The sequence below is a fragment of the Miscanthus floridulus genome, chromosome 5 (assembly GCF_019320115.1).
Source record: "Miscanthus floridulus cultivar M001 chromosome 5, ASM1932011v1, whole genome shotgun sequence".
In the NCBI taxonomy this organism is placed as follows: domain Eukaryota; kingdom Viridiplantae; phylum Streptophyta; class Magnoliopsida; order Poales; family Poaceae; genus Miscanthus; species Miscanthus floridulus.
Genome location: NC_089584.1, coordinates 146,830,856 through 146,847,141, shown reverse-complemented (window position 1 = coordinate 146,847,141; position 16,286 = coordinate 146,830,856). Strand labels below are relative to the sequence as shown.

The following is a 16,286-nucleotide window of genomic DNA, read 5'->3' as shown; positions in this document are numbered from 1 at the left end:
CCGACTTGCATGGGCAATATATAGCGGACCGTGCCCTACTCAGGATCCTCGTCGAAATAATCATGGCCGGTTCGCGACGCCGCCGCCAACTCGAGCGACAGATGGAGAGTCAGCTGGCCACCACCGCCGCCGCAGCTGCCCCTGCCCCAGCTGGCCAGTTCCAGCTCCAACACCTCCCGCCCGATCTGCTGCCCGAGATCCACCACCGCCTCGCCTTCCTCACGCGCCTCGCCTCCGCCTCCGCCTGCAGCGCGTCGGGGCACCACTTAGAAGCCGGAGACACGCCGTGGCTCGTCCTCCCCGCGGAGAACGAGGACAGGGCTAGGGTCCTGTCCCTGGCCGACGAGGAGAACGCCACCGTGCGCACCTCGGACGTCGCCATGCGCGGCCACGTAGCCATCGGCTCCTCGGGCGGGTGGCTCGTGATGGCCGACGATCGGGGCACCCTGCGCATGGACAACCGGACCACGGGCGCGCACGCCTGCTTGCCGACCATCACCACCGCCCTATTCATCCACCCGGTCTCTGGCGGCCACTGGTTCTGCATCCACATGGATCCCTTCCTGCAGGTCCGCTTCGAAGGCCAACCCCCACCCCCGCCGGTGCCGGGACACAAATACGACTACCGGACGGCGACGGCGAGGACATACACTCTCACGGACGCACAGATGCGGCAGGTCTTCTACCGCAAGGTCGTCCTCTCGGCGTCGCCGGCCGCGCCCGAACAGCTACGCCGCCATGCTCATCATGGACCGGTGCACCGGCGCCCCGGCCTTCGCGATGGCGAAGGACCTCTCGTGGAGGATGGCGCGCTCCCCCGACGCTGTCGAGGACGCCATGCACCACAACGCCCGCTTCTTGTCTATCACCTACACCGGCCGCGTCGAGGCGTGGCAGCGCGACGCCGAGACCGGCGAGTTCACCAGCAAAACGGTCGCGTCGAGACTGGCTTACGAGGACAAGCACCTGCACCGCAAGTACATCGCGGCGTCGATGGACGGGTGGCTCATGGCCGTGCTCAAGCACGCTAGGGATGATAAAAGTGACGATCGCTACTCCAGGGACACGCGCACGCGCGTTTTCTTCTAGGTCCAGATACTGGACCGCGTAAAGGGACGTGGGAGGAGGCTGAAAGGTCCTAATATGGCTAGAGGGGGGGTGAATAGCCTATTTAAAAATCTACAAATCAACTAGAACAATTTGATTAGTATGACAAATAGCGTAAGCAAACTTGCTCTAGCTCTACAAGGGTTGCAAGCCACCTATCCAACAATTCTAGTTGCAATGATTACTTAGGCACACAAACTTGCTATGTAATTACTCACTAAGAGCTCTCAACCTTGCTACTCTAAAGAGCTCAACTAGATGAATATAAATAATAAAGCAAGCTCTCAATTCTAATTACACTAAAGAGCTTGTGTCAACTAGTTTGCAAGAATGTAAATAAGTGAGGAAGGTGATTATACCAACGTGTAGGGAATGAACCAATCACAAGATGAATATATAGCCAATCACCGGGAGAATGCCAAAGACAAGAGACAATCGATTTTCTCCCGAGGTTCACGTGTTTGCCAACACGCTACGTCCCCGTTGTGTCGACCAACACTTGGTGGTTCGGCGGCTAAGAGGTATTTCACAAACCTCGTCCACACGATTGGACACCGCAAGAACCGGCCCATAAGTGAGGTAACTCAATGACATGAGCAATTTACTAGAGTTACCTTTTGGCGCTCCGCCGGGGAAGGTACAACTCCCCTCACAATCACCGGAGACGGCCACGAACAATCACCAACTCGTGCCGATCCTCCACTGCTGCTCCAACCGTCTAGGTGGTGGCAACCACCAAGAGAAACAAGCGAAATCCGCAGCGCAACACGAATACCAAGTGCCTCTAGATGCAATCACTCAAGCAATGTACTTGGATTCTCTCCCAATCTCACAAAGATGATGAATCAATGATGGAGATGAGTGGGAGGACTTTGGCTAAGCTCACAAGGATGCTATGTCAATGAAAATATGCAAAAGGTTGTCCCTTGAGCTGGCCATGGGGCTATAAATAGAGCTTCCATCAAATAGAGCCGTTATACCCCTTCACTGGGCAAAACGCGCTCTGACCGGACGCTTCGGTCATACTGACCAGACGCTGGCCCTCAGCGTCCGGTCGCCCGATGGACGCCATGCGTCACCAGCTTCAAACGCTGTTCGTCAGATTTCAACGGCTACGAAGCTGACCGGACGCTCCAGTAAAACTGACCGGACGCTGAAGCCCCAGCGTCCGGTCGTTTCCAGTAAGCTCCCCGAGGCATATTTTTTCGACCGGACGCGTCCGGTCCACCTTGACCGGACGCAGACCAGTGTCCGGTGCTCAACCCTAGCCACTGTGCCGTCTGACAGCTCGACCGAACGCAGCCTTTTAGTGTCCGGTCGCTGAGTGACCCAGCGTCCGGTCAGTAGACCGACGCCAGCATCATTTCGACCAACTCTATTTCAACTCTAACTTCTTCACCCTTGCTCAAATGTGCCAACCACTAAGAATTTTGCATCCGACGCAATAGAAAATAGGCATTCCGTTTTCCCGAAAACGCCGAATCCCGCCGAGCTTGCGAGGCGGGAGGGAGAGAGGGACCCCAAACCCATCTCAACCCTGCAAACACCACCTCCTTTGTAGATGTGCCAACACCACCAAGTGTATCACCTTGTGCATAAGTGTTAGCATGTTTTCACAAACATTTTCAAGGGTGTTAGCACTCCACTACATCCTAAATGCATATGCAATGAGTTAGAGCATCTAGTGGCACTTTGATAACCGCATTCTGATATGAGTTTCGCTCCTCTTAATAGTACGGCTATCTATCCTAAGTGTGATCATACTCACTAAGTGTCTTGATCACTAAAACAAAATGGCTCCTACATTTTATACCTTTGCCTTGAGCCTTTTGTTTTTTCTCTTTCTTCTTTTCCAAGTTTAAGCATTTGACCATCACCATGCCATCACCATTGTCATGATCTTCGCCATTGCTTCATTACTTGGAGTAGTGCTACCTATCTCATAATCATCTTGATAAACTAGGTTAGCACTTAGGGTTTCATTAATTAACCAAAACCAAACTAGAGCTTTCAGAGGCGGCGGACATCGGCGACGCCACGCTCTTCGTCGGCGTCAACAGGTCGTTGTGCCTGTCGACGAGGGAGCACCAGGGCATTAGTCCCGGTTGCGTCTACTTCATCGACGACGAGGTCGGGGTGGCCTGCCTACGCAAGGCCAACAACCAGCAGAGATCCTATTCCTACGGCGAAGCCGACGACACCGAGCTCAGAGATGTTAGCGTCTATAACCTAAAGGCTGGCAGGCTAGACACTATTTGTGCACTCGGCGAGCATCAGCTATGGCCGCCACCGGCGTGGTTCACGCCTTCCTTCTTGTGAACACTGCACGGATCCTTCCTAGATTTCCCTTTTTCTGCAGCTAGTTAGCTTGATCATAATTCATAAGTGGGAGCACATCTGTTTTATTTATTGAGTTAAATACACTGGCGGCCCTTTAACTTGTCCGTATGTGCTACTTTGGTCCATGAACTTACAAACTCAAAATTGAGCCCATGAACTTGTCAACTTGTTTACCGAAGGCCCATTTTCCATCCAGTGCGGCCTCTAGTCGACGTGACAGCGTCAGCGTGTCAGTCGCTTGGTTCTGGCAGGATTTTTGTCACTCTTGAACGTTGGCAATCTTGCAGAGGACACCTCAAGTTCTGCTGAAAAGGGCAACTAACCCACTATTTGCATCTGCCCTCTCTCTCTCCATATATTATGTTATCAATGCATTTGTCAGTAATCTCAGTAATGCATGTACAGCAAGATGATGTTCACAGATCAAACAATGTGAATTCCTCAAGATGGAAAATAGGCCATAGACTTAAAGCATGATTTATTGTCACAGATTCTATGTCCATCAACCATTTCCTAAGAACCTACAAGTCCTTGATATAAGCCACTAACTTACTACTATCTTCATGTGCTTATATGGAAGAACCAAAAGATGTATCTATCTTCTCTGTTTGGCTGGAAGAACCAAAAGGGAGCAAAATAATCCTAAGCATCAACTAAGATGTTTTTATTGCCGCTTTACAAGTTCACACATCAGACTACATTATAGACCACATTCACTTGTCTTCAAGCCTTCTTGTCTTGGTAGTTGTGGTCTTCTTGGTCTTGCCTTGCTGATTAGATGGCCCAGTAGGTGCATTGCGCTTCAACCTTGCTCTTCCTACCTTGGTTGCAGTAGTAGGGGGCACTAGCCTTGCAGTTGGCTAGTTGGTGCTGATGAATGTGCAATCTGGCAATGATTCCTTCTGATGTTGCCTTTTGCTTGTTTGTGAACACTGCATGACAGCAAGTTAGGTGGTGTTCATTTCAATTTGAGAAAGTGGACCAAGTTTGTGAGTACTTACATCTGCATACTATTGAGAAAACAAAGTTCCTATCATTTGTGATAGTAGTGGTTGGCTCCCCTCTCCAAACTGCATGGAAGCCTGCTAAATTTGTGGGACATGAAAGTAGTGTATGAATTACAAATTGAACTAACATGGTAATTAGTTTGACATACCTGACTGGTAACTGGTTCTTCATAACCATCAGTTGATCCTCCTCCTTGGTTGTGCTCCACATTTGGGTTACTTTCAGGATGTTGTTCAGGCCTGATCCCAACCTTTCTCAGCTTACAACCACCCCTGTTATGCCCTTCTATTCCACAATAAGAGCAAGTAATCATAGTACCATGCTTGGACATTTTGGGACCAAACTTGCCCATGACTTCATGAGGTTGTTTCCTTCTGTTCTTGGGTGGCCTGCCAACTTTTTTCTCATAGACTAGTGGAAGTACATTTGGTCCTTGAACTTTCTACCACATGCTCCTATCTTTGCAAGGATACCATATGCTTTCAGGTAGGATTCATCTTCTCATTCCACCTAACTACTGTGCAACTAGCTGGTACTAGACCCTACAAATGGAGAAGACCATATTAGCATGAATACTACAGCTGCAAGTTAAGAAGATGTGCAAAAGCTGGTACCTTCTGTTTGTCAGTCATGACAGTCCATGGGTATGTGTTTTCAATGCCTAGTCATGCTTCAATGTTTCCAAGAACCACTTCCAAGTAGCTAAAGACTCAACTTCTACAACTCCAAATGCAATTGGATAAATGCAATCATTTGGATCAATTCCAATTGCAGCGAGCATTATCCCTCCATGCTTAGTCTTAAAGTGGCAACCATCTAGGCAGATTATAGGTCTACAACCAGCTAGGAAGCCCCTCTTACAGGCATCCAAAGAAACATACAAGGATGAGAATAGGTTTCCAACAAGATTAAGATAGACAATTTACTTCGGGCAGTGAAGCAATTGGGTTTGCCACTATGTCATCCCAGTTTGTGTCAGGCATGCTGTTATCATGATCAAAATAGACAATAAGGTTCTTCACCCTATCAACAATGCTAGTCATCACCAATGTCTCTGAATCTGACTCAATCACCCTAAGTCCACGAGCAAGATCCATTCCAGGAAGCAACCAGTATATCTTCAGAGCATCTATTTTAGGACATTTCAACTCATCAACAAAATCCAAGAACCACAATGGAGACCAGGTATCTACCTCGCAATGGTCAAACCTGTTCACTTTTCCATCAATGTAAGCCTTATTCGAATCCTGGCCAACAAAGAAACCACAGTGGTACACCTCAATAGTGAACTTGTTCTCAGCATCGCCTACATTGAACCAAATGATACTCATTACTACTTGATTTATTTAGGCTACACCAGGAACCTTAAACCCAAGCCACCAAAACAAACGAAATTAGCCTACACCAGGAACAAGTACATGCACACCACCACATCCTAAAGGCACTAATAAGAAGGTTTTGAGCTTCAATTCACTAACCGTCGTCCGGCGGTGGTTCCCCTTCCGATCGCAGGCGCGGCGCCATGCCGCAGATTCACCGCGATCGCGGTGGAAACCTGCGCTCACTAGGTACGTCTCATCGTTGCTCTTCCACGGAATCTTGCAAAGTCGCCGACTTTTGCCTCCGTCGCAAGCCGCCTCGCCCCCAGCACGATGAACTTGAAGAGAAAACAAGATTTTGGAGATTTGACGAGGTGGAGGTGCCTAGATGCATATTGTCACCTGTGTTCGATATTGAAATGTGCGGCTCACATGCTTCGTTTGCCACGCTGGCGCTGCCACGTCGTCAGATGGGAAATGGACCTGCGGTGAACAAATTGACAAGTTCAGGGGCCCATTTTCCGCGTTTGCAAGTTCGTGGACCGAACTGACACAGGCCGACAAGTTAAAGGGCCGCTAGTGTATTTCACTCTTATTTATTCCTTTCCTATCATATTGCACCGTTTTTTATCTACCATGGAGTTTCATCATTGAGTAATAACTAGCACTTTTGTTTTATGGTTATAACGTAGGATTTGTCATTGGTGCTTTCATTTGATGGTTATAACTTATAACGGATTTGTTATTGGTGCTTTCCTGATTGAACGTAGGATTGGTTATTGGTTACCAAAATCGTGTGCCTAGCTATTGAAATTCGTCTGATATGGCTACTAAAATTTCATCTGATGTGACTAGTTACACTTTACTAAATTTTCAAGAATAATATAGATAGTCTTGGGATGTTTGGCACGACTTTTTTGGGGTGTTCCTCTAGAAAAGCCGGAGTCATTTTGAAGCCATAATTTATGGTTGCTCCAAAATAGCTTCAGCTCCTACTTTTTATTGAAAAATGGGCTGAAGCCAAGCAGAAGCCCAGCCAAACATGCACTTAGAAGCAGGAAAAAAATAATTCACTTTTTAACACTGTTGGAAGAAATTTAGTATTCTTTCTTACACAAAATTATAAAGATTGCCGGTTTTTTTCATTTTTTTACTCCCAAATTATATCCCTCTTTTTTTACTTTCCAAAGTGCCCTCGGTATGTGTCCCGGCCCTCACGTTCTCCATATCTCGATTTGTTATCCGCATTCATGAACCAAACTCAGAGAATTCAGTATGAAGTCCGATTTCAAGACGTGTTTAGTTCCATGCAACGCCACGCACGTTTGCTAGTAACCGACAAACATACCCAGGATTTGTTAGAACATCACGGGAACCAGGCCGTTGCAGCTTGCAGGAGCGAATGCGTCTCTGCTTTATTATTTTATTATAATAATTTACTGGCCAGGCCATTGCAGGATCGAATGCGTCTCTGGTTCGTTGTTGTTTCGCAAGGCTCGATGGACCTCTCTCTTCACGGGCCTCCGGCACGGCACCACCATCAGCTGGGGAGCTGAGACCTGTAGATGTCATGGCACGACGACGTCGGCAGCACGGGGCAGAGCCGCAGGGAGAAGGCGTACCGCGTCGGCGGCAGCAGGTACTGCTCGTGCACGCACGGCGACCAGCTGTCGTCGCCGCCCAGCCCCATGTGCCTGTGGTCAAGATGCACCTGCAAAACAAACACGAGCCGAGCCATCACTCCCCGACCCGACCACTTCGCAGCAGCTCTCAAAAACAAAAACAAAAAAAACACATCGCTTCCCACCTCGATGTCGTCCCCCTTCACCAGCCTGTGGACGTGCGTCGCCCTGTCGAGCTCCGCGGCGCCATAGTAGCTGGCGCTCATCTGCATCGGCGGGGAGCCACCGTGCGCCGTGGCGAACAGGCCGAGCCCGCCGGCGTCGCGGAGCGCCACCCACCTGACGTCCGCCCGCCCGCCGCACTCCACGGGAGCAATGTACGGCACGTGCAGATCCTCCACGCTGCTCTCGTACACGCCGACGTACGCCGCCGCCTTGCGGTCCGGGTAGCACTCGAAGGGGCCCCGGCCGTACCACGTGACCTGGCTCAGGGACCTCTCGGCGCTGAACACGACGCCCACCCGGGGAAGGGGAGGGAGGTCGCTCCTGGGGTTCACCTCGTAGTCGAGAACCACGTCGCCTGACTCGTGAATCCGGCAGACCATCTTCACCCGGAAGAGAATGGACTCGGAGGCTTCGTCATCAGGCTTCGGTAAATGCCCGGGAACGCCATAGTAGACGGTGGAGAACTCCACGGTGTTGTCCGGCGATTCCTTGACAGAGAACTGGCTGCTGTGGAACGTGAAGTTGTCGAGGAAGGCTTCTCTCCATCGCGAAGCATATGGCTTGGTGAAGAAACCTCCTTTGTCGTTGTCAGTTGGTGCGCGCCAAAAGCATGGGAGTATCCCCTTGCTCATAAGCTCCACGTCGTTGACCTGTTGTTTGCAAAAGCACCATGAGTTTTATCAGTCCACTTGATTTACACTTCGCCTATTTAGTACTTTTTGGCATGTATGGACAGCATGTTTCAGCTCCCCATGAACACTCTACATACCTTCCAGCTGTCGATTGTTCCCAATTGACTGTTTACTTTAATTTTCCATGCATTATTCTTGCAGATGGTTAAACTATCACCAATGCGTTCACAGACCAAAGGGCTACTGGAGAATGCTATCACCTGAAGATGATACTAAGCTGTAAGACAATGAGGAAGAAACCGGAGTAAAATAGTACTAACCTGTGTGAGAATGAGGACGAAACAGGAGTAAAATAGTATTAAGCCGTAAGACAATGAGGATGAAACAGGAGTAAAGTAGTAAACAAGATCAGACTGAGAAAACATACGTTGGGGACAAAGACATTTTTCTGAGGCAAACACAGTTGTGCTGAAGCCAAGAGATGACCGGCGTTAGCCCATCGTGTTTCATGCCTCTGTTTCACAGTTACAGACAAAAATACTTCTTTTGCTGCACAAGCACTCCAAAGGGCAAACCAAGGTGATGATTCCATGTTGATGAGCTGACTAGTTTGCGGTGCCAAAGTTGGAACATTCAAAGAACCAGAGCCCAAGATGCAACCATCTCCATGAAGAACCCAACTGAAGTCCAAAGCTTCCTGTTGTCTCAAAAAAGTGTCCATTTTCAATCTGTATGATAATAATGGAACTATTAGAAGCACAAAGCACATAAGAAAATAACTTGATGACTAACAAACATCAACCAGAGGTTACCTTAAGCATGTTATCTGCTGATGATATTTTGATAGGCTGGTGAAGGTATTTAACTTCTGCAACCAGAATCAATTTGGTCAACCAAGTTTGGCATCCAATGACTTTGGAGACAAAGATATTAGTTTAACAAATTGATACATAAGACAAAAACATTTTTCCCTAGTATTTCCGGTTACCATGAACGGCTGGGTGAATCGTCCGATCAGGCCACACAATGCCATTGAGGCAAAAATTGGAGTCATTTGGAGTATCTCCAAAGTCACCACCATATGCCCAAAATTTAGATCCATCTGAGTCCTCCTTCAGTAAACCCTGAAACAAAAAAAGGGAAAAGGATAGCAGTGAGAAACAAACGATGGCATAAGAAAATGAAGAAAATTCATCAATGATACATTTTTACAGCATTTCATTTGTAGGCTGTAGCAACGTACTAGATTAGCTTGACATGATTTTTATGCGATGATGAAAGTTAAAGAAAGTGGCTTCTTATAATCCTGTCTAGTTTATCCACTAATCAAAAGGCAGGCCATAATAAGTCATAACTTGACCCAACCAGTGAGAGACATAAGAAAGTCCTAGAGGCTTATAGAAACTAGAATCACGCAAAGGTCAAGAGTGGATGAAAGTAAATAGGTGATACCTGATCAGCCCAGTCCCATATAAAACCTCCTTGGAGTCCAAAAGTGTTGTCTATGGCCATCCAATACGCATCAATATTCCCATTACTGTTTCCCATAGCATGTGAATATCTTGAAAGCAAAAGGAAAAAGTTTTTTTAATCAAAATCATATGAATACAGACAAAGAGAATCAAGTAATTAATATGTGAGGTCACACTTAGCATACTCGCAAAGAATTAGAGGCCTTGTTTCAGATGGATCTTTTGCTATCTTAACAATATCCCAGACACGCATATACATGGGGCACACAATATCTGTGGATGATGTTCTGGAACCACCTCCCTCATAATGGAGGAGTCTTGTTGGATCCCTTCCACGAATCCACCCTAGAAGGATGTTACCATTAGATGAGAAGATACAGAAAAAATAAACTGACAGGTAAGAATGGTTTACCAGACATGGAAGCATGATTAGGTCCATATGAAGATTCATTTCCTAGGGACCAAACAATAATGCATGCATGATTCTTATCTCTCTCCACCATGCTAACAACACGATCAAGCATTGCATTTGCCCAAATAGGTTCTAGTGTAGGATGTTTGAAGGTGCTAGAGTCATCAAAACCATGTGTCTCAATGTTGGCTTCATCTATGACATAAAGACCAAAAATGTCACATAACTCATACCACCTCGGGTGCTGTGGGTAATGGCTATTTCTAACAGCATTAATATTGTTTTGCCTCATCAAAACCAGATCCTGTCACAAATAGATAGATTGTAAGAATCTAAACCTGGGAAGATGATTAAATCAAACCAAAGAGATGATATGTTAAAAACTTAAAATGTTCTCCAATATGACAGAGGAAGATATCGACCTTGATCATGCATGCTTCTAAATTTGTCTTTCCAAGGCGTGGATGGTGCTCATGTCTGTTGACACCTCTTAGTACAACAGGACATCCATTGACGAGCATTTGCTTGTGTGCCAGGACCACATTACGAATGCCCACTTGGCATGATTCACAGTCAATAAGCTTCCCATTGGCGTCTTTAAGGAGAACGACAAGCGTGTATAAGTTGGGCTGTTACAAGAGGAAGGATAGTTAAAAAGACATAACTTTCATACAGATAGAACTGTAATAGTAATGTTTGGCAATAGAATTTCCCTTGGGTTATATCTCTTACATGCTCACTAGACCAAAGTTTTGGATTTTCTATTTTTCCACCAAGAACATAACCATGAAAACCAGGACAAGGGCCTCGAGTTGGTTTTGTCTTCGGTTTCAAATTGACTGCATTAGCAGATGAAAGATCAGCAGTCTATACTGTTAGATAGTCCAGAGTTATCAAAGAGTGTTGCTTCAATAGACAAAGTTGGGACATGCTCCCGGTCTTCCTTGTGTGAGTCAATCTCCACCTCGACCTGACATACTAAATAACATTAGAATTGAACTAAATTACATAGCAATATCAGAATAAATAATTCCTGGACTTGTGCAAAATCAGCAACTACAATACCTATATTTTGCCATATGAGAAAATAACAGGAAATGGCAAATGAGTTTCCCTAGAAAACGTGTTGCCTGTTGTTTGGTGTTGAAAAGATGGGGCACAAAAAGCTAAAGCAATCGAAGCAAGCACGAAAACTGGATAAGCACATAATGCTTATCTGTTGTGTAACAGCATAAGGTTCTAAATGTATCAATTTACAAAGTCATTTGGTGGTCGGTTAATTGATTGATCGTGTGGTTCTGAGTAACAGATATCAGTTATTACTGTAAGAAATGTTTGAATTTTGAAGGTTATATTAACATTCCTACCCAAAAGAAGGAAGGAAGAAAGGTAAGAAATGGTCTTCAACCATCTTCATTAGTTTCTCCAAGAACATGGTCTGACATGAATCAAATCATCTCCACTAAGGCACTAACCAATTCACATAACCCTGCCAAGATTGGGATCAGAGTTACCTCAATATCAGCTAAACTGAAATTTTCATCCAAGGTTGCTTTGAAGAAGTAATCTGTGATAAAAATCTGCAAAGAATATTTCAGCACTTCATAACCCAAAATTTTTGGCAACCCAAGAATAATTTCTTTAAGAAAAGGAAATGGATAAAACAAATACAAATGTAAATGCAATGCGCAATCTCAACAAGTTAGCAAATCCCCTTTTCAGTAAAATAATGCAGCCCATGGATTCTTCCCGGCAAGAGGTTAAAGAACAGAACAGTGGACTCACATTCATTTAGTAGAGTACGTTAAACACTAACAGTCTAAAAGAGGAAAAGTTCACAGCTGATGCTCCATATTCTTTTGAGAGTGCAAGCATAAAAAGGATCCATATTTATCTAGGTTTTATGGAGATAGCCGAATAGCATGTGCATTTCTTCTGTCTAGTAGAATTAACTGATGAGTTATTATGCCATATCTTAGCAAACTCATGAGATGGGGCACCTAATTCAAGTTTAAATCAGGTCATATTAAAAGCAGATATGATTCTTAAGGATTTTTTAAAAGATGAAAAAATAATATCTAGAAATTCATTAAATACCATGTAAGAATCAAGGAGTAACCTGTGGCTTTGATAGTAGGAGCACATCCCTGTGAATACCAGACAACCTCCAGTGATCCTGATCTTCAAGATAAGAGCCATCACTCCACCTCATAACTTGAACAGCAAGGACATTTTCCTTGTCCGAATCACAAGGATGGCAGCAGTCGGTAACTTCAAACTCAGCAGGAAGCCTGCTGTCCTGGCTGCATTGATCATCAAGCAACGCTCAATCAAACAAGCAATTCATTACAAATCTATAATTACCAAAATAGGTCAAACCAGATAGAGCACTATAACACATTATGTGTAATTAAAAAACTTCAAGAATCTTCTTGTGATACGGCGCAGCCTGTGGGGAGAACGCAAGGGAGAAAGCAAGGAGACTCGCAAATTGGGATTAGAGCGGAGGGGGTATCAACCTGAACAGCCGCTGGAGATCCAGGGTGTGTCGATCGAAGGAGAGCCCCCCACCCTAGGAAGGTTCTTCTTCTTGCGATAAGATTTCCCTAATACAAAACTATAAGCCTTTATAGATGAGGCTTTCCTGGAATTCTAAAACAACTCAATCTAACTCAATCTCTAAAATATCTCTTATTTTCAAATTACCCCCTAACTTGCCTGAGAAGGCTTCTTCCTGCACCTGTATGCGCGGCCCACAAAGGAGTCCACGACATCTTGTCTCAAAAGTGTCCTAAAAAGAAACAAAAATACAAACAGCAGGTAGCCAGCAGACCAACACTCCTAAATCACAACCAAAATATTTAAGCTATCATTTTTAAAGCTATGTTCATATAGAAAACAGAGTTTTGTACATCTAAGCATTCAGAAAACAAATCACAGCAGGAAAACATGATTTATAAGGTTGGGAACTGGGAGAATCTTCGCTTCTTTCAAATAGAAAGTGAAAGATGTTAAATGGAAACTAAAATGCTGAAAAGATCTATACGTGTGAACTTTTTGGATACCACACAACAAACAATTCATGGTTGCAGATTATCGTGTATTCCACTTTTCCACTTTTAATCTACAGAAACCTTTTAAGGGGATCACGCAAAAATTATGAGTCAGATACCGAAACAGTGATAATGAGAACAGGCTTCACAGGATCCATTGGCAGTAAATAGGTGGACAAGGGATTAGTTTACCATCAACATTGTTAACTTGATAAATTATTTGTACTGTAGATTGCAGATTAGACTAGAGTACAAGGAAAGAAAACCAATGCATTTTGCGGGTTTTCCATACCTATACCCAATTGGTACTCCATTTACCCAAGCAAAGAATGCAGAATCAACAGCTTCAAAGTGCAGCAAGATCCTCCGACCTATCAGAAATCATAATCAGCACAGAATTGTGCAAAATGATTGATGGGGAATGTTAGGAACAACAGTAAGAGCTAGATCCATTTAAATTTTAGAGACAAAGGTGTTATCCATGTCAAAGAATGGAAAAAGTTCAGAAAATGTCATAAGACGCATCCTGGGAGACATTAAAGGAATAACATAGCAAAGGGGGAGGGGGGTAGAAATAAATAAAAACATGTATATGTAACCAGCACAGAGCAGTTTGTCCGAGGAGATAGCCAGCTATGCAATAACCATGTTTGGCCAAAACTTGTGAAGAATCACACAAACATTGTGAAACCAACACAGAACTTCACAACAGGTCTGCTACTGTCAGCGATTACTTTTCAAGTTCATGAACCACATATCTTCTCGAACAAGACAAATATTCAATAATAATGGCAACGTCATTCAAATCATCATCGCAGGGAGGGAGGGAGAGAGAAAAGAAAGGAGATTAGCGTCACTTTATCTAAAATTCTTAGTATTCGAGTTGCTTACTGCTAGTTTAAATGCAATAGAAGGATTCAGAACAGAGAACAGAAAATTGGGTGGCAATTAGCACCAACATATCATGATTGCTGTACAGAATACCAAATATTATGTAAATAGCATACCTTTCCACTCTTTTGGGATGTGAAAAACTGTCCTGTAACAACCCGTGGGATTATCAGCAGGCACAAATGGTGGGTTCAATGGGAAAGGATAAGTGACATTTGTGTAGATTGGACGGTCAAACCCATGCATTTGCCAATTTGAGGGAACTGCAAGCAAGTAGGACTCACTTGAGAATAATTTTCAAATAATGTGCAAGAGAACATGCTGAACAACAAGCACCTTCTCAGCTAAAATGCAAGGATGAAAAGGCAGAAGGAAGTTGTAGCACCGTGCCTGGCAAAGGCGCCCAATTTGAATCATCAAAATGAGGATCATAGAATCTCTCCGGAACACTTTCTGCTGAAGGAGACAAAAGGAATTTCCAGTATCCACTTAGAGATCTGGCGTATGGTAAGCCCTTGGACCAAAAAGCAGCACTTTCCAAAGCACCGCGAACCGCATCATCATTCCAGACAGCAGCGTCAGAATTGAGATAGTTCACATTCCTCCGTTCATGCCAATACTTCAGGGCTCCTATGGATATAGGAAATAAAAGGGAGCAAACCAATTAAACAATTTGGACATAGGAAAGTCAAAATCAGCTATTGGAAGAGTGGATTAGAACCTACCTTCCAGTGTGTCCTGTGAGCGCAATGGCACATGCGCCTCACGCTTTCTCCACTTGAAGAATGATGGGTCCTCCCAAGTTTTATGTGAAGGGCTCGACAGAGGAAACATGGCACTGGCATAAGCTAAAGCCATTATGGACAAACAGGGGCACCTCTTTCCTCAAACGAGCTGTCAAAGACACATGTCCTGGAAAAACATGGAAATGCCATATCATCAGAATAGACAAAATGTATGTAGCATGGCACTTGAGAATGCTCTAACTTGGAGTATGCAAACCGGTTAACTGATTTTAGGATTGTGTGCCGCTATGCTGGAGCTTTGAACAAACTAGAGTGGTGCTTCTATAGGTTATATATACCAGACCACAGCTGCTGCGGCAGCACTAACAACTGCCCGAAGAAAATGCACTTTCGGGATGGTCTGTAGAATGTCATTTTCTCTAATAATTACCTGTGGAGCACGCCCACTCACTCTGTATGGCTGTATCTGCAGCTATGAAGGATGATTAGCTTTAAGCTCATCTGGACTCCTGAACGTCGCTCGTCTCAATCTCGTTTCTACCTTCGCTGCTCCGAGCACCCGTCAATGCCTTTCCACGCAACCCACTCCCCACTAAACGAAGCGCTCCACAGTCCACAGCCGCCATCCCCCTGCGGCTGCAGCCCGCAGCCCGCAGCCCTCCCCGAGATGGAACGGCCACCATAGCCCGTTACCTACGACTAGGAGGAAATGGAAATCTAACCTCAAAACCTCGGTTCCTTCCCAAAAACCCAGATCGTGGTAAGAGGATGATCCGGAGAACCGAGACGAGATCCATCCTTGACCCGACAAAATCACTACGAGGCAAAGGCAAGCGATCGCATTCTATGCGGTGCGAGATGAGGATCCGTGTCGTACCTGCAGGCTGCAGCCGGCGCCAGCAAGGCAGGAAGCGATCGATCGACGAGTCAGCGCTGAAGCGGGTCCGCTGCCGGTGGAGTGGGCTGAGATTTATGAACCTACTGCTAGTACGATTACTAGTTCCACCCACTGGTGCCACGATGAGTGTATGCTTCGTCAGAAAAGATTTCGAAATCGCATTGACTTTGCCTAAAAAAAGACGAGACTCGCTTTTATTTAGAAAACAACCAAAAGGATGATGATTGCATTGTTCGCTATGGCATCGCGCGAACAGACGAACAGGCAAGATTTCGGAATCGCATTAATTTTCCCTATCCCGACGAGCGAGCGACGACTGATAGAGAAGAGCAGGGCTTCTAGTCCGAGCGACGCGCGACGAGCGAGGGTTCTTACCGGAGCAACGGAAGACGGCGCACCAGCAGGAAGGGGATTCCGCGATCGAGGAGCGACCTGGCGTGTGGTGAATCCTCACCGGCGGAATTGGGTTGCGGAGCGGAGTTGAGCAGCTATACACTTGGATTGGATTATTAAAGTGGAACAGGTGTTTAGTTGTCGTCAGAGCGTCAGAGCATCAGACCA

At 45.5% G+C, this 16,286-nt stretch overlaps 1 protein-coding gene and 1 pseudogene across 1 annotated transcript; one reads left to right on the top strand and one right to left on the bottom strand.

Annotated features, from left to right (window-relative positions):
* Positions 1-101: 101 nt before the first annotated feature.
* On the top strand, positions 102-3,426 carry LOC136455575 (uncharacterized; annotated as a pseudogene).
* Positions 3,427-7,025: 3,599 nt separating this feature from the next.
* Positions 7,026-16,286, bottom strand: LOC136451110 (uncharacterized). The gene is given in 20 exon segments (XM_066451855.1): positions 7,026-7,485; positions 7,582-8,271; positions 8,391-8,513; positions 8,681-8,950; positions 8,952-8,981; positions 9,066-9,121; positions 9,242-9,377; positions 9,706-9,814; positions 9,911-10,070; positions 10,138-10,441; positions 10,560-10,766; positions 10,870-11,001; positions 11,003-11,107; positions 11,652-11,717; positions 12,257-12,440; positions 13,483-13,561; positions 14,198-14,344; positions 14,472-14,711; positions 14,807-14,993; positions 16,101-16,286. Coding segments are annotated over 19 exon segments (3,342 nt in total). The 5' UTR covers positions 14,940-14,993; positions 16,101-16,286; the 3' UTR covers positions 7,026-7,314.